The sequence below is a fragment of the Taurulus bubalis genome, assembly GCF_910589615.1.
Source record: "Taurulus bubalis genome assembly, chromosome: 6".
Taxonomy (NCBI): Eukaryota; Metazoa; Chordata; class Actinopteri; order Perciformes; family Cottidae; genus Taurulus; species Taurulus bubalis.
In genome coordinates this window covers 7,269,617-7,287,982 of record NC_136594.1, presented here as the reverse complement: position 1 = coordinate 7,287,982, position 18,366 = coordinate 7,269,617, and the positions used below count along the sequence as shown (strand labels likewise).

At 44.0% G+C, this 18,366-nt stretch overlaps 1 protein-coding gene across 1 annotated transcript; it reads right to left on the bottom strand.

Annotated features, from left to right (window-relative positions):
- Positions 1 to 116: 116 nt before the first annotated feature.
- LOC306738058 (uncharacterized protein) lies at positions 117 to 16,160 on the bottom strand. The gene is made up of 21 exons (XM_079219887.1): positions 15,068 to 16,160; positions 14,204 to 14,303; positions 13,748 to 13,787; positions 11,051 to 11,092; positions 10,832 to 10,920; positions 10,591 to 10,687; positions 10,369 to 10,508; positions 9,999 to 10,171; positions 9,397 to 9,500; positions 8,901 to 9,283; positions 8,749 to 8,812; positions 7,851 to 7,908; positions 7,711 to 7,764; positions 7,180 to 7,483; positions 6,907 to 7,002; positions 5,195 to 6,773; positions 4,225 to 4,631; positions 3,577 to 3,852; positions 3,388 to 3,458; positions 3,190 to 3,277; positions 117 to 2,192 (listed from the first exon to the last, which is right to left on the bottom strand). The coding sequence occupies exons 1-21, from the start codon at positions 15,231 to 15,233 to the stop codon at positions 1,235 to 1,237; spliced, it is 5,289 nt and encodes a 1,762-aa protein (XP_079076013.1). The 5' UTR covers positions 15,234 to 16,160; the 3' UTR covers positions 117 to 1,234.
- Positions 16,161 to 18,366: the final 2,206 nt, after the last annotated feature.

Sequence of the window (18,366 nt, the reverse complement as noted above, 5' to 3'; positions counted from 1 at the left end):
ACAGTGACCTTTCGTTTGTGTGGTCATTACACAACTCAAGAGTTCAATCAAGGATACAATACAACTCAGGCATATTTATGAGGTCAAAACATTTTTTATTAAAAAAAAAACCGAACAACTCATTTGTAAGAACACTAGTCCTTCAATTTGTCCCACTTCTGTCACATTTCACTTTCACACCAACACGCACACATTCAGTCACTCCTACAACGTGATGGACACCGACTGCACCTTTGGAACAAAAACATGCCGACTGATTAGACATTATTAATCAACACAGCCTAGATTTATACAACCCAGTGTAGCATGGATACATACAGATTTGTTTTAACTTAAAAAGGACCATACTGATGATCGTGTCTGTTTTAGCATATGGATCAATAATACAAACCATTTCCACAGAACTACTGGATTTCATTCATAGGTTTAGTAAGAAAATCAACTCGGTAACCTAGCAAAGAAATTCGTTTTGCCTTTAAGTCAATTTATAATCCTCCAAAAAAACAGCTACTGGCATGATTGGAAACCAATGGCTGCCTAAAAATGAGATTTGCAGTAGTGAAAAGAATTAATGATTTGTACTTAATGTACTAAAACATGCAAAACCACAAGTACAGTCCTTTAAAAAAAAAAAAAAAGAGCTTACAAAGACCCTCATAGCAATGAAGGTTATTCTGCATTTAAGCAGCACACAGGGATGTGAGCAAAACAAACTCAGGGAAAATTATTATTATGTGAAGCAACAGCTCATCTCTATTTACAAATGAATCAGAGAAACAGCAATTTCTCTCCTACAAAGAAGCAATCACATCCCTGAGTACAGTGTTTGTTATTCCTTTTATTTCGATTCACTGCTGTGGATCCGTTATCGTCGTTAAGTCCTTTCTGCCCGGCTCCAGGTTGATCACAATAGTGCCTCGCAGCATCAATTCCCAGTTTTCTCTGACCCAAAGTCACAAAGAAAAAGGCTCACATTGAACATTAAAGAAAACTCAGCAGCGGTCATGATGCCACAATCCGGGCACAACAAAGTACCACGAGTACGTTTGGAAACTTGCAGCGACATTAAGGAAACAACAGCCAAACAGCCGTCCAGCGTCGTGGACAGTCAAGGACTCGTTTCATCCGTTCCCTCAGAGTGGCACATAGAGCAGCATGCCAGTGTTAGCACATATTTCTAGAATACATCATTATCTCCTTATTAACAAAATGTAGCCCCTCCCCCTCCCCTCCGTTAGTTTGGCGCCACTTCCTCCGCCTTCTCAATCTTCTCCTCCTCCTCTTCCTCCACATCTTTGTCTTTGCTCTTCTTGTGTTTCTTCTTCTTGTGTTTGTGCTTGTGCTCCTTTTGTTCCCCTTCCTTGACCTGGGCGCTGTGCTTCTTGTGCTTCTTGTGTTTTTTGTGTTTCTTGTGTTTCTTCTTCTTCTTGTCCGCCGCGTTGGTGGCTACCGAGCCGCTGTTGTTGCTCTGGGTGGGGCTGGAGGGTTGGCTACCAGACAGACTGGCGCTGCCGCTCCTTCCTCTCTCCGTCTCAGAGCCTTCGCCTTCGCTGTAGTCGGGCACAAAGGCCGCCTCGTCTGTCTCGCGGCCAAGGTCGGAACACAATCGCTGTCTCCTGGGCTCGAGACCACGACTCTCCTCTCGTCCTCTGCCTTCGGCGGCTCTCTCTTCCTTCCCTGTCGCTCCTCGTCCCTCCTCTCTTGCTGCAGCTCTCCCTTCGTCTCGACCTCCTCCCCCTCTCCCCTCCTCCCGAACAAGTTTGATTTTGGTTGGTTTGTCGGAATTGGTCGGTGCCGTCCTGCCACCTTTGCCCTCGTCCCTCGATGCTCTCCCTTTCCTCTCTTCTCTCACTGGTCCTCGCCTCTCCTCCCTTGGAGCATCCCGGGCTTCACCCCTAACAGGTTTAGGGGCTTCAGTCGGCCCTTCTCTGCTTCGGACCCTTTGTGGCACCGGAGACGGCTCTTTGGGTGTACCAAGTCCGTTTTCTTGGCCTTCTTCATCATCCTCTCGTTCCCATTTGGAGCGAGGAGGAGGCTGAATGAGCGGCTCCTCAATGGCCGGTGTGGGTTCTGGGCTGACGCTTGGGCTGCGGCCACGGCTGTTCCCGGGGCTAGACGGGAGCTGCTCTGCAGGTTTGGAGGACGCGCTCCTCTGATCTTTGTCTGAGTCCCGCTTTGTTTCTTGAGATGACCTGGTGCGGAAGCAAAAACAGACTTGTTAAAAGAGTAATGCAATGATTAAGCGTTTCACAAATACAACATTTTCAGACAGAAAAGTATCAATACTGATGCAGCAGAACCAGAAAGATCACCTTTTTTATTTTTTATTCCATGCAGCCTCCCTTGTAAAAAACGGCCGCCTACTTTATCGACAAAGCAACTGCGCCGCTGACAGTTCGCCCTAGATTTGGGTGTCTTGTGCTAGTAGCAGGCTTGTAGCCTCGAGGTGCAGGGGTCCGGTACGCTCACGTCATGCTCAGAACAGATATGTTTCCATTTTCAGACTTGAAGACTTGATCCCCAACTGACGGGACTCAAGGGACACCTCTTAATGGGTAATGTATTAGGTAATGCATTTGACTTTTAGCAGCTCCCTTTGGCGCAACAAAAGGCTTTACACAATTTGTTGATTTCCCCTTTTGGGTTTTAGGGTATACAAAAACATGTTGTAGGGCAGGTAATTCCATTATAAAATAATTGGCAGATTATTCATTTGATTTATGGTTTGGTCTATACAAAATTGACAAATATCCCACGAGACGTCTTTAATTTGCTTGTTTGGACTCGCTTAAATTGCTTTTCTCCAAAGATATTAAACAGAAAAGCATTTGTCCTTTTATCGTTGCTGATTAATCTTCTGTCAATTAACTAACTAATTGTTTCAGCTATATTTTTTCCATTTATTAAAAGAAGCCAACGCTTTAAAAGACATGTTGAGAAATGTGCCGCTAAAGCTTATTGCATCAATGGAACACCCGACTAAAAAGTAACCACCTCTTGTACATCATAAGCTTGTCATCAAAATGAACCAGTTAGTTACCGCCTAACCATTCCTAATAACCAATTAGAGAAGCATGTCCCTGCTTCAAATATAACCAATTTAAGTATGAATTAGTAAGAGACTCAATCAAGATCAACGTGGATTCTATTATTGTCCTGAAGTAAGTAAAAGAGGTACAACGGACTCACCTGGTGGAGCTCACAGTGTGGCTGGTCAGGGCCTTCCGGCTGATCCTGGGTTTGCTCTTCACAACGAGCTCCTCGCCATCTTTCACTGCTGGAAGAGAAGGAAGGGGAGGAAAGGAAACTGATTTAATCAACGCCTAATTAGATGGCACAAGGCAGAATCTAAGTTATCATCTCTTCACACAAAGACATTTAAATTACCTTCTCTGTGAGAAGCAGCTGGTTTCTCTCCTGAGGGGGCACTCCTCTCGGTTCTGTCTTTGGACACACTCCTGGGAAATGAGGATAAGATATAATTACATGTATTAACAACTGTGTTTACAGAACCACTATATCAATCATAATATGGATGGTGGTTTGACAAAGCGCAGGCTAACAAATGTACTTCACCTGTCGGATTTAGCAGATCGTTCTGACCCTTCTCCTCTCTCCTTAGATGATATGCTTGGCTTCTCCTGAGGGTCGGTCGAGCTCCTAGAGACGGACGTCTTCTCTGCGATGGTCATTTTATCCAAAGAGACAGACCTCCCTCCCGCACTGGAGGACTTTCGCTCCGTCCTCACCGACCTTTCTCCTTCGAGGTCTCTCTCCACTGTAACCGCTATTTTCTGTGAGCTGGAGACCCTGTCCCGGTCGGACGAGACCCTGTCCCGGTCGGACGAGACCCTGTCCCGGTCGGACGAAGCAGCGCCCCGGTCGGACGAAGCAGCGCCCCGGTCGGACGAAGCAGCGCCCCGGTCGGACGAAGCAGCGCCCCGGTCGGACGAAGCAGCGCCGCGGTCGGACGAAGCAGCGCCCCTGTCTGACGAAGCAGCGCCCCTGTCTGACGAAGCAGCGCCCCGGTCGGACGAAGAAGCGCCCCGGTCGGACGAAGCAGCGCCCCGGTCGGACGAAGAAGCGCCCCGGTCGGACGAAGAAGCGCCCCTGTCGGACGAAGAAGCGCCCCTGTCGGACGAAGCCGCGCCCCTGTCGGACGAAGCCGCGCCCCTGTCGGACGAAGCCGCGCCCCTGTCGGACGAAGCCGCGCCCCTGTCGGACGAAGCCGCGCCCCTGTCGGACGAAGCCGCGCCCCTGTCGGACGAAGCCGCGCCCCTGTCGGACGAAGCCGTGCCCCTGTCTGATCCTGAAGCTCTGTCCCGCTCTCTGTCCAGTCCTGAGCTTCTACTCTGCTCTCTATCTGAACCCTGCAGTCTGTCTCCAGCACTTCCTGGTCTCTCTCTGCCATTTCCCCTCTCCGCGGATGCCGACCGCTCTTTCCTAACAGCACTTTCTGCTGTACTGCTGGGCCGGTCTCCTTCAGAGAGGTTAGCAGCCGCTGATCGGTCTGAGGTGGAGGTCGTCTTCTCAGAACCAGATGGTACCCTGTCTGTGGCTACGTTCTCGGTGCTGCCCTTCCTCCCCAGGTCTCTGTTCAACTTGATCCTCCTCTGGGTCAGTGGCTTCACCTGAATATGGACAAAAGCACATACATAATAAAGTGTTAGGGGTTAAATCAGATGACAGAACCTTCATCAGATAATACATTGTAAAAAAAAAATTCACTTAAAATTGTTCAATTGGAAAAACTAAATACACAAACATGAATTCGGGCTGCAACTATTTCTTATTATAATCAATCAACTGGTATAAAAATTCAGAGATGGTGAAAAATGCTCATCTCCAACTGAAGATAATTGACATTCAAACAGCTTGTTTTGTGAAAGGAAAAGACCAAACACAAACATAATCCATTTACACCAAAGACCATCAGCAAATATTATCATTTGAGAGGCAAAGCATCTTTTTTGGCATCCAACTGTTCTGTTCATTGACTAGTTGATTAATTGACAAATTGTTTCAACTCAAATGAGAATTATCATTCGCTGCAGTCGTTTGTAAATACAAGAAAACAAGTGGTGATTTTAGAAAATAGAATTACCATTTTACCAATTGGGTTGAAAAGTACCCTTTGTAAAACCACAAATCCTAATATCCCAGTGTTTGAGGACTAAACAAGCAACAAACCCACCTGGAGGTCCATTAGCGGTCTGATGGATCCTCGATCTGCATCTGCCCGGCCCATATCACGGCTCCCTGGTATGGGAAGAAGACCCGGCCTGTCTGAGGGGGGTGGGAGTCTGTGGAGCGGGAGCTGATGAGACATGTGAGAGTGGGAGATGACATCACCTCCGCCGCCGAGCCCATCTATTCTTCTCAGCTTTCCAGGAGGGGGTCCAAGTAAAGAGCGGCCCTCTTCTCCCATCCTCCTCCGACTGTCAGGGGAGGGAGGTCTGTGGAGGAGTGGGAGTCCGTGTGAATGGGGGGTGGGAAGGAGACCACCGCTCTGTGGAAGATCTCTTCTCCCCCGGATGTCGTGGCCTTGTCGAGGGCCGTCATGAAGAGAGGGATGATGTAGAGGCAGGCTCTGGCAGGACAGTGGCGGGGTCTTAAGCAGGGCTGGTCTCACTGCAGAGCTTTTACCCTTTTCCTTTTTAGGGATAGAGTTGGGGGCGTCTTCTGGTTTGGTTTTAATGGTCTTTAACGGCTTTGTGCCGGAGGAGGAGGAGGATGAGGAGTCTTTTTTGGTCACCACAGAGTCTCCAGGCCTTTTCTTCCCTTTGTCACTCTTTACCTTCACGCTCTCCGTCTTAACTTTAGCTTTTACCTTTTGGCCCTTGTCTTTCTTAGTCCTATCAGACGGCGTCTTCGATGTTGACTTGGTTGAGGGTTTAACAGTTGCAGAAGAGCTTTTAGAAGCTGGAGCTTTTGAGGATGCCGATCCAACTGAAGCCTTTGAGGACATGGGGGGAGTCTTAACGAGTGACGGGATTTCGTCCATTGGTTCGTCTCTGACAGGGGTCGCATCGCCTCTGTCTACTGACTGCGATGCCTCTGATTCGTCCCCAGTCCTCCTCTTTTTTACTTTCTTTGGCTTCAGGAGTTTAGCGCTGGACTTATTTCCTGATGAGGAAGAGGATGGAGGATGGTTAGAGGGAGCACCCCTCTCTTCTCTTCCTCTTCTTCCTCTCCCCTGGGGAGAGTAATTTCTAGGTAATGGGGACATTCTGTCCCTCTCCCTGTCTCTGCTACCACGACCTCTGTGATGCATTGAGGGATGCTGGTTGTCGTAGTCTTTGTAGAACTGGTTGTACCAGTCGGCATACTCCTTCTCCCACTGCCGATACCTTTCTCTTTCCCAGCGCTCATTGCCTCCAGGACTAGGACCCTTCAGTTCATACGGTGGGAGCTCCCGAGGAGGCGGCTTTCGTTGACCAGGGCTGCGGGGCCGGAAGCCACCAGGGGCAGGGGAGCGAGACCGTGACCTATAAGGTCCTGCTGCTCCTTCTGCTCCCTCCCAGCCTCCTGGTCGGTAGGGGGGAGGAGACCGCGGTGAGCCAGAACGACGATACCCATAAGACCTTGAACGGGAACGGGACCGTGAACGTCCATAACTGCGCCCATTGCGTCTAGAGTAAGGTGAGCGGGGATAAGACCGGCCATGGGAGCGTGAACGGGATCGACTGGGAGAATAAGAGTACGACCTGGATCTTGATCTCGAGCGAGAGTAAGGAGAGCGGCTGAATGGAGAGCGACTGTATGACCGGGATCTAGAAAAGGTTCAGAAGACCAAAAAGGAAAGATTGGATTATGAAAATTGTAACAAATGGCTTCATGGATTATGTACATGTAATTAATGTAAGAACTAAAATCCATTTTGATATGTTGACTTAATGAAGTTACCTTGAATATGATGGTCTTCGTCTCTTTGGTGCATTTCTGTACTTCATAAGCTCTTTGTGGAAGTCTTTAGTAAATTCATCCAGTTTGGATGTAACTCTGTGGATACAAAGACAAAAACACTGAAACTACTAAAAACTGCTCCAGTGTGAAACCTAAATCGTCTTAGATCACCGAATTCCCAATCACGAGTGATGTAATGATATTTATTTCAAATTAGAAATTAGTAGCTGCTGTCGCAGTTTAAAGAACCAAAAGGAAAAGGAAACCACTCACGTGTCCTGTTGGTGGTGCCGCTGTCTGTAGAAATCTTCCTTAGAGAGGGGGGGCTGAGCGAGAGGGGGTAAAGGGATGAGAGGGGGCTGGGTACCAGGGGGAGCCCAGGTGATCCCTGGTGGTCCGGGATAAAGAGGCTGGGGTTGGTAACCGATGACAGGAGGGAGAAGGCCTGGGCCGGAGGGGTACGGAGGGGGATAGGACTGGGGTGGGGGCGGGTACATGGACGAAGCCGGGTACACCGGAGGGACAAGTGCAGGAAGTGGAGGCGCCTGGAGGTGAGTTGAGGGATGGTCTCCTCTTCCTCTGAAAAACCTGGTAAAAAGCGGGGACATGAACCATTGTGAGACTGACACATTACGACACAAACTTTTAATTGATCAGATAGTCCCACGGACAGGTCTTACCTCTCCCAGGGTCTGCCTCCTCCTCCGCCGCCTCCGCCTCCTCTGCCGCTGCCTCCTCCTCCGCTGCCGCCACCACCACTGCCGCTTCCTCCTCCGCTGCCGCCTCCTCCTCCGCTGCCGCCACCGCTGCCGCTGCCGCCTCCTCCTCTGTGAGCGTGGTGTGGTCGTGACTGGTGACCTAATAGAACGGAGTTTGATAGTTGCAGAATGTCGTTCCATCAAGCTCACTTAGTCTCCTTAAATGATTTAAATTGAACCTCTTACCTGGTGGATGAGGCGGCCTTATAGGTGGTGGGTGGCCCATAAGAGACATATGGTAGTTCTATGAGAGAAATTACAGAGAGAATAATATAGTTACCTAAAAAGAGAAATTACAGTTTATTGTATTCAGGGATGCACAAGAATGTCAAAAGCCAGTAGGTTCTCAGCTCAACTTGGCACAAACCACTTAAACCTCTTTTCAACTAATGTGACAGCCTAGGGGAAATGATGTTTGCCTTTTGGTAAAATAGCCTCCATGCTCCCAAACTGGATTATCAATTTACCAATACATGCTTGTCAACAAGAAGATATGGTGTGGTATTCATTATTCGATATTATAAAAAAACAAGTCTACAATAAACAAATGTATTCTTAAATTTGAGGGATGGTGAAGGGTCTCCTAATATTGGTGTTATAAGAAAACAAACTAAGATTATTATTAAGATTACCAGTTATAGTCACGGGCCCTGAAATTCTGAATCAGTGCAAAACCTGGACTAAACGCTGATAAAAGTCAGTGAGATGATATCGAGTGGTACATCTTGGTTCATGTGTACTCCAGTACGATTCAGATCAAAACACGGAAGCGGACTGTGAGTAGTTTAGAAAAGGCAGGCATTTTTTCTACAGCGTCAATCTGCAATAACGCAAAACATCATATGAAGTGCGCGGCTGTGGGTGATAAAGCAGCAAGGTGGGAGGTTCGTTCTTGTCTCCAAAATATAAACAATAGCAACATCACAAACAAATGTCACGAACATAACTCAAATGTACAAAGGTACAGAACGACATCACTAATGTGAAAGCCCAGTGGCGAGGATGGTAATTGTACTCTGGCACGGTATGAATCCAAATAGCTAATGTGAAAGGGTCTTGATTCAGATGTTCAAGGCTGCGTCATCTGTGATCCACTTACTGAGGTTCGTGAAGAGTCCGATGTCACAGTAGGTTCTGGATTGGTCTCACTAAAACATAAAACAGACACTTGTGAGTAAAAATGGCTTTTCATTTCAAACAGCACTTCTTTAGACTGCATCTTAAGACTAAGCTTACCCCGGTGGGGGTGGTTCCCCATGGCTGGCAGAGTGCATAGGAGAATGGTGGTCCACAACAGGTGCAGGGGCTGGTGAATCTTCTCGTTCTTCAACAGCAGCAGCATGAGGAGGGGTAGGAGCAGAAGTAGCAGCCGGAGCAGGTGCAGGAGTAGGAGCAGGAACGGGCGCGGGTGCAGGATCAGGGGGCGGCACCTGTACTTGAGGGGCAGTGGCGGGTGCGCTTGTAGAAGGAGGGTGCGTGATATGGGCCAGCAGTGGGTCCTGCTGTCTTGAGTGCAGTGGCCTGACCAGCTGAGGGCGCGGTGGTGGCGGGGCTGCATTTAGTACCTGCTTGCGAACATGTTTGGTGTATCCTGTCTCATTTTTAAAGTTGTTCACAGCCTGCATGAAGAGAAACCTGATTTATTAAAAAGATACTGCCCCCCCCCCCTAATTTTGCTTTGAGTTTAAGTACCAAAACATGCAAGACATGTTTCACATTTGAAGAGGGTTACCTGTCGAAGAAACTTGTTGGCGATGAGGTTGTCGGGTGAAACATCGGACTGTTTGCATGTGAAGCAGGTGTGCTCCTCCGAGTCCAACAAGGCAGTCCTTATACCTGAAAACAAACAGTCCTTAATTAGACAAAAGCTAATTTGACAAACAAACAACTCTTTAGTCTCATGATAATGTAATGTTTTTATGAAAACAACCTCAACCTGCCTAGTTACCAAATATCGGAGAGCATTATTTTCTAAGAGGGGATTTTAACTTCCCCAGAGATTGAGTGTGAAATCAGTCCATTACACCGTGGAACATAAAAAAATGAAAAAAGTTTTAACGACTACTCAAAATGAAGCATGCCCTGGGGCAGCACTACTCTGCAGGGGCCACTGTTGATTAAATGGCCATTTCTGCTATTTACCCAGTGGATTCTTCCCTAAACGGCTATGCAAAATGAACACTTTAAAAACACGTGACCGGACCAAAACATCAGTAATATATTTGACATGTTTGCTTGGAAAACCCTCGTTTTGAATTCCTACTTTAATCAGTTTGTATTACTCTTTTTTTAGTCCTGTGCAAATTAATATTTTGATCACGAGTAAGAACTCACACTCATCGCAGTAACTGTTTCCACAGCAGGGTATAACAACGGCATCCGTCATCAGATCATTGCAAATCGGACACAGGAGTTCATCAGGGATTGGGTCCGTCTCGTCTTCAGACGATGACTGGTCATGTGGCACAAACGGAGGGCGCTCCTTCTTTCCTTGTGCATATGCCTCCCTATATTAAACAGAGATTTGTTTTGTTTTTTAGTTTTGAGGATTGTTACTAGCAACAACAAAAAAGGCAACAGCAGTTAACCTGTCATTGTGGACATACAACATGTGTTATGGCAAAGACAAATATGGCAAAACGTAATGTGCCATAGGAGAATATTTAACATTTAGTATTTGTGGGTGTCCTTGGATGAAACGTACGCATCTATAGCAGGTATCGCATATTCTCCAGTGCTGGTTAACATGGCTCCTTTGGTGCCAGGCTCTGCCTTCACCATGAAGCTCTGAGGAATGCCCTTACTAATCCTCACTGGCTTGGAATCCACACTCTTATCCTGGATCTAAAAAGTAAAAAATGTAATTAAAATAAAACATTCAAAAACATAACCATCAAAGACTGACGAAAAATGCCATAATAATTACCATCAGCAAGGGGCATTGCCGAATGTAGTGACCAGCCTTTCCACAACGAAAGCAGGTATAGTGAGCAGGAGGAGGTCCAACGGCCTTCTTGGAGTAACTATAGAGACAAGTTCAATACATTTCTTAGAACTATATATGGCCAGAGAAAGATGTTGTTTAGTACACTGCTTAAAGAGGCAAAACACAGAACAAAAGTCTGACTTTAATCAAGAAAAAGAACACAGTGTGTGTTTGTACTAACTGTATTGGGTCATATTCATGATTGGACTGAGATATCATGGCTTTAATCTTGTCCTCCTCTGATGCATTAGCGTCAACCAAGTTAGCAGTCTAAAACACATAATGGAGGGAGAGAAAAAAGATGAAAAGGAGGGCGTCAGCTCCACAAGATCAAAGGAAACATCTATTTAACTTCAGTAATATTTTCTGGAAGTAAAGCCAGCCTGTATAGAAACAGTACCTTGGCGAGTTGGGCGAGTGACATAGATGGAGAAGAGTCAGTCTGTAGGAGAATCAGAGTACAGATATTAAAGGTTTTAACATAATAACCAATAGACATACAGTGGAAGATAAGAGCCCAGATAGTCCCCCACCACATCTGTGTCCAGTCCCTTAGATTCTCCATCTAAGTTAAGATTAAAGTCTTCGTTGAGGACCGAGTGCACGAAATAATGCAGGTATGTGAGCATGTAAATCCAGACATGGTTTATTAGACTTGTGCACAATGCTCATCCCTCTACAAACAGCTTCCGAGTCATAACAGAAAACAATGTTGTGAAAGCCTCACCGAAGGTTGGATCTAGTCAGAGCCTTTTATATGAAGAGATCTAAATTAATTGGAGAATAAAATATAGCTTCCCCAATCATTGGAATGTTATCAGACAAGATGACTTTTGAAAGAAAAGCTAAAATAATGTATATTCACTGGCCAGGTGAAATAAAACTATTACAGATCATATAGAAAATGCAACTTTTCTGCATTTAGTTTATATAAAAAAAAAAAAAAAAAAAAAAAAAAAACTACTGGTGCAAACTTATCCTGAAAAATCGAAATGAAAAACATTCATGATTGTCACTGTATGGAAATCTTGGAGAACTTCAACACAGCTTAACGGCACAAAAAATAAGCTCAATTCACATTTAACAAGTACGGTAAACTTGTACTCTGACATATTTACAAGTCTAGACCGGCATATACTCTGACTCCTTAAGTTATTGCTATGGTAATGTGCAAGAGCATCTGCTTAAACAATTTAAACCGCCCTCACTATTTGGGCACCGTCAGCAAATTCAAGAAGTACACTACAAGCACATCCGTCTATAGAGACCCTAAAGCTTCCGCTACAGTGGGGAGAGGGTGATTTTCTCAAAGAAATACTTGACGTTTAATTTGAGCATGCAGTTTCCCTTTACCAGGCCACAGCGGTTTAAGTTTTTTTTGCACAAACTTGTCAAAAGAGGTTGTCAGATGTTACGAGCTTTCATTAAATCCAGTTTAAGCCTGCTTTCTGAAAACTAATGAGCTTGCAGGGAGTTGTGCCAAGCCGTTTCAATAAGAAATGCAAACACTGTAACGTGTCAAATGTTTAGAGCTGATAAGACCCAAATGTGGAAATGTTTCTTGAAATAAAGTGCCTGATGAAGAAACTACCACGAGTTGTCAAGTGTTCCTTCAAAGTGCTCCCTAAGAAACAGCCCCTACACCTCTAGAGTGAAGGGTGAAAGCAAGCGGAGTGATGTTTCTAATGCAGGCTAGGAGTCAATGAGCCATGCGAATTAAGTCTCACGCACGGACAGAGACGGTCATACTTTACAACGACAAACAAAATGGCTGCTCTGCCTATTTCTGAGGGACATTTTCTTCGGGGAAATAAACAAGTGGGCAGGGTAGGTTGTCCATCATGATATGCGGGGCTCGGAGGAAAGACTGGGTATTGCAGAATGCTGTGGAGGGAACACACAGGGATCTGGTGCAAGTGGTTCTGACACTGAACCACTGAACAACTTTATTGACAGGTTCTGCAGCTTACAGCTTACAGGACACACTACACCAGTATACTGCTCACTGCAGCAGCCATGGAAGGCGTCCAGAGATTGACAAGATATTTACTTTACTGATAATCTGTCAAAGTACTTTGTGATCATGTCACAGCAATAGAAGTCAGTGGCCAAGGGACAGCATCTTGCGTATAAAAACTAGCTTCTTACCGATGCTCCAAACCACAGTTGTAAAAAAATAAATACACTTTGAACTAGTACCTGCTTCTTTGAAAGACAAAGACTGAATTAATGAAAAGCTTTTAACTCATCAGAATAAAATCTGTGAGCCTTTGGGGTTTAAAGGTTATGTGCAGACCATACTCAATGCAGAATAGAACATCTTCATGTTGAAATTGCACAGGACAAAAAAAAGACATTTGCAAATATTACTGAACAAGTTTAAGTATATTAAAGATTAGCAGGGTGAGCTTTCAAAATAAAAAAACACTGGTGAGTCTCTTCTACTCACACAACTTTAGTCTTGTAATTGTAATCAAAGTTAATTACAATCAATCTCAGCCACACTTTATTTCATTGGGTTCTTAAACCACATAGAAATTGAATATTTTCACAGAAAATAAAATTACAATGGATTACCATTACAAAAATACCATATTTTTTCTTTACAAACCCCTTTAAAATACATTTTTCCTGTCCCGAGGCAGGCAACAATACCATTTCATTATGAAATACAATCATTAACAGTTTACGTGATTTCTCAATCCATTATAAAGTGGCAACAGTTCAACAAGTTCAGAACATTAAAAAACAAAAAAGGTGGCTAGTCTGTTGTTTCTCATTTTAACCTTGACTCAGTCAGCCATTTTAAACTTTAATCTGTTTATTTCAAAACAGAAACCCAGTGTTTTCAGAGAGAAACAACAAACTATTGTTAACTGTGGTGACTCCAGGAAACCCTCCCAAAAAGACATCAAATAACACATAGAGGTTGAGATCTCAACACAAATGTAGCCAACACACAGTGAACAGAGGATACACACAACTCAATCATTGCTGACAGAACGTTCTCAAGAAAGGTGACTAAAGCCAGAAAGAGGGGGAGAGGGAGAGAGGTGAGAGGAGAAGAGAGTGTTGATTTTTGGTTTGTTTTACATACGGGTCTAGAAGATCCCACCACAGCTGTGTCAGAACGATCTCTGCAGAAATAAAAAGAGCAGGAAAAAACACATCAGTTGTTGACCAAACTTAAGAGCAGACTTAAAACCGCCAGAATCAAGTTGGCTGCATTCACACCAGATCAGGCAGTGCAACAGAAACGCCAGTCTTCCCTTTCATTTCAGTGGTGTTAGTGCATTTTGGCTACAGCAGGGGGTGCCGGAAAAAAGAGCTGCAGTTAAAGAATTCAATTTTGTAATTTTTTTATCCCTGCAGTGATGTAGAGCTGTACATACATCAGTAAAAGGGGGAAGAGATGTACCTAATTGTTTATAGAAAGACATCTGATCTCTATGACGGGAAATGTAGTATAGACCTATACTTAATTTAAAATGATTAGCATCGGCACTGCTTAACCGTGATTCTAGTAATAATTTCATATTTTAAGTATACTTACACAATGAACGTCCTGCCAGCAGGTTTTACTCCTCCAAGCGGAGTACGGCGGACGATCACAGACGAGTGTTTCGGGATGTGGATTTCATCATCGGTGTATTCTACAAAAAAAAAAAAAAAGACACAAATTATAGTTACAACATAAAACATTGTTCAGTAGAATACGTAGCAAAGTAACATTATACACCTTATTTTTTGTCTGGACCCAAGTCAAGCGGTTATGTACACAAAGTGTCTTAATAAACCACATTAGATGCAACGTTTATATCACATAAAAGCCCAAAAGGGAGGCGGTGGAGGAGTTTACTATGGCTTGCATAGTTTCACATTTCAATTTAGGCTGTGAAAAAGTATATAACAATAACCAAAAGATCGTATGAATGATTCAAAATCCTTTTTAGTATATATTTTTACATGAATCACCTGGTAAGTTGGGTAGTTGATACAAATAATATTACAATATTAGTAGTTTGTATGTATAGAGCTGGTGGTATAGAGCTAAAACAACTCGACAAAAATAAGAATTCAGGAGCTATTTGTAAATTATATTTATTTTAATGGAAATATTTCTCATAGGTGTTACTATTGTTCTGCTCTTCTTTCACGGTAATCCGAATTCGTGAGGGGTTTGGGACTTGATTTCATATTTGATTGACCTCGTCATTAATAGAGAAAACGAGTGGACGAATCATAAACAAAGGAAATACCCCTTCTAGGCCTGAAGTGGCGTATCACAATAAATAGCCTAAACATATGGCATGACATTTTACTTCTGTCCTTATGTTGAGACAGAAGAAAATGACCACCTGCTATCCACTTTTGGATAATAATGGAACATCTTAAAACGTGTCAGCTGATCACATACCTTCTCGAGTCTGCGCATTGGTGATCTGCAGGTCGCAGTCTGTGGCCTTGAGGCGCTCTCGGCCCATAATCTGCTTTTTAAGCTCGTTGAGGGTGATATGCAGGCCATCGAAAGTGACAGTGTTGTAGTCCAGTTTGGAAGAGAATTTATAGTGAACACACGACATGTTAACAGGTCTAAGCACTTAAGTCAATCAAGCACAAGAAGAAAAAAAAAAAAAACACAGGCCTGGTATGATAAAATGAAACAGCGTCAACACTGAACACAGCTAAATCTGGTGACTTTAATGTGTAAACGTTCTTTATATTCGCTGAAACACTATAGACAAAAGGAGGATGTAGGGAAAGGGTTCAGCTCGCAGAATGGCAAAGAGTCCTTGTTATTTCCAACAAAAAAAATTACCGAGACGTGAGGCCAGAGCGCCATTGAGCGGCGTCGTGTGCCTCGTCAGTTCTTTAGAGTCCGATTAAACATAACAGGGTGCGTCCAAGAGAGTCCATCCAAAAAAAAAGTAAATCTAGAGTGAGGCCAAGTCCGTAATGAACAGTCTTTTCGATGGAAAGCCCGGTAGCTAACAGCGGGCCCGGGGTTTCCAGAGCAACAGTCCTTGAATGTTTGCCTTGTTTGGTTCAGTTGTTTATTCGCCAACACAAAAAACACGACCCGAGCTCCATGAAAAGTCCACAAAACGGCGATAAATCTTCTGCAGCGAGTCCACAAATGTGAGGTTTACCGCCGATAAACCTCAAAGGAATTGATTGTGAAATCGAAATATACTGTTTAAATGGTAAATTAGCTAGTTAGCTAACAGCAAGGCGAGCATGCTACACCTCGAGATTAGCTAACGTTACTCAACACAACATGAAACTATCAAAAGCTAACGGCTAATGTTAACGGTTTAACGGCGCTAAGCTAACCATGTTGCCGAAATTTCGCTGTCGAATGACGTCACCAACGCAGCAGTTAGGTCGTCGGGACACAGTGGTTCCTCTTCGTTAAACCGCCGTTTTCCATCACGTGAAGTGGAAAGTTGAGTATCCGCGTTAATCTTCAATTTAAATCCATAAAATCCATTTCGGTGATCCAAACTGCTTCTCTCCTCGCCGTTTCATCAAAATGGCGCAGATCGGAACCGGAAGTGTCCGGGATTCTTCTTCCAAAGACTAACGCGTGAAGACGAGAGGCTTCCCTTCGGTCTGTTTCAAAATGGAAGCGCACTTCGGTCAAAACGTACCGAAAAAAATCAAATATATTTGGCATTAGGAAATAAAAGTCCCTGGAATAAACAAATGTGGAATTAGAAAATAAACGGCCCGAAATAAATAAAAGTACATTTTCTTTATTCATTATTATAGATATATGTAATTATTTAAATACAAATCTATCTATTTATTTATGTATTGAACTATAATGACTCATATATGCATGTATTTATTCATATATGTATTGCCTCTGTAATTTATTTCATAGACAAATGTATGCATGTTTTATTATTGCCAACTAATTGTGTGTCTTCGTTGTACCAGCAAATCTATGCGTGCCTTTGTTTTGGCGTTAGAGGAGAAGAGGTTTCCAAATGGATGGTAACACTCTTGTTTTCCTGATAGTCTTTGGCTGTTCAATTGCGTTGTCTTGGAGCATTAATGCATCTTCGTGGTAGTTTGTCGGACACGACTTTATACAGGGATTTATATTATCCCTCCAGTCCAGAACTATATATATATAAATATATATGTGTAATATATTTTCCATGATCAAGAAAATTAGGTCTTTATTTGTGATAAGTGTAGGTAGCGTGGCCGAGCGGTCTAAGGCGCTGGATTAAGGCTCCAGTCTCCTCGGAGGCGTGGGTTCGAATCCCACCGCTGCCATGATTTTGTCGTTGTACTCATTAATATGCAAGAAATTCAAACTCTATACAGAAGAAATAAACAACTAACATACATTCAGAAGATTGAAAATCCCTATTCGAAATCGAAATACTTCCACTGCCCTTAATACTTTGCACTGTATTGCCTTGTATCGTTAGTAAATAATATCACACTTATTTAATACTAAGTAAAAAATTGCTGCACTAATCAAACATTTTCTTTACTTTTCTTCATACATTTAAATGAGAAATGTGCAATGTTAGCAGTGTCTATGGACAAACCCACAAGTAATTATCGCCTCAGTTCTGCAACTTCAGCATCTCTCAGCACACTGTTTTGGTCCAGTCTCACTGCCACCCCATTTCCAGTCCCAGCAGACACCGGTCTGCCAAGCATCAAATGGAAGAAAGACAACGTTATCGACTAAACATAACAGTGATTAATCTGTTTTTCTTCTCCATTGTACACAGACTGGGAAACTTGCCTTGCTATTGGTTTTCAGAGGTAGGCCGAGCAGTCGTAGGTGCTGGATTAAGGCTCCAGTCTCTTCGGGGGGGGGGGGGGGGTTAAATCCCACCGCTGCCAGTTGTACTTGTGAAGTAATAATACCAGGACATGTGAACCCATGTGAGGTGGTTTGTTGCAACAGGTGACATGGTGTCTATATGTGTGACAGTGTTGACTTTCTTGTGTGGTCAATACGTGATGTGAGCGTACTCATCCAAACTGCCTTGAATGTCCACTTGCGTGATGCTGCTGCTGCCATGGTAACGCATCAGTCTGCCTGCTGCTGTCATGCTGTTGAAGCCGTTGATGCTGTCCTCTCATCACCTCTAATGACGCTTACTCATGCACGTTCACACACAAAATCTTCTTGTTTTTCACCACAGGGAAGGGGAGGGGGGGGATTTTATTATGATGACTTGTTTTTATATTTGCACTTTGCATGGACCTTTCTTTCTGTGCCCACTTATGCAAGGGCAGATATTTGAATAATTCTCCTTCACAGACACTTGCGATGTGCACTGTACAGCACAAGAGCAACAACACTGCCCCCTCAAACCACACGTAGTTCTCCCCCGAGAACATTTTGAGTTAACTCATGAACTTTATTTGTAAACAGAGACTCGGTGGCAAAGCCATAAGGGTTCTCTTTGTTACATGTGTGCTCATTATGCAACACACACATCAAACAGACACAGCGAGAGACCGATTGAGAGGGCTCTAATGCATTCAATGGGGTTTCGATTTTGAGCTTAGGTCCACAAAAACGAGGACAGGAAATGGACATGGTTAGTTATGTCATTCTCAGGTGTTTGTGTGTGTGTGTGTGTGTGTGTGTGTGTGTGTGTGTGTGTGTGTGTGTGTGTGTGTGTGTGTGTGTGTGTGTTTTATTTCTATGTGATAGTTTATTATCTTCATGAATCC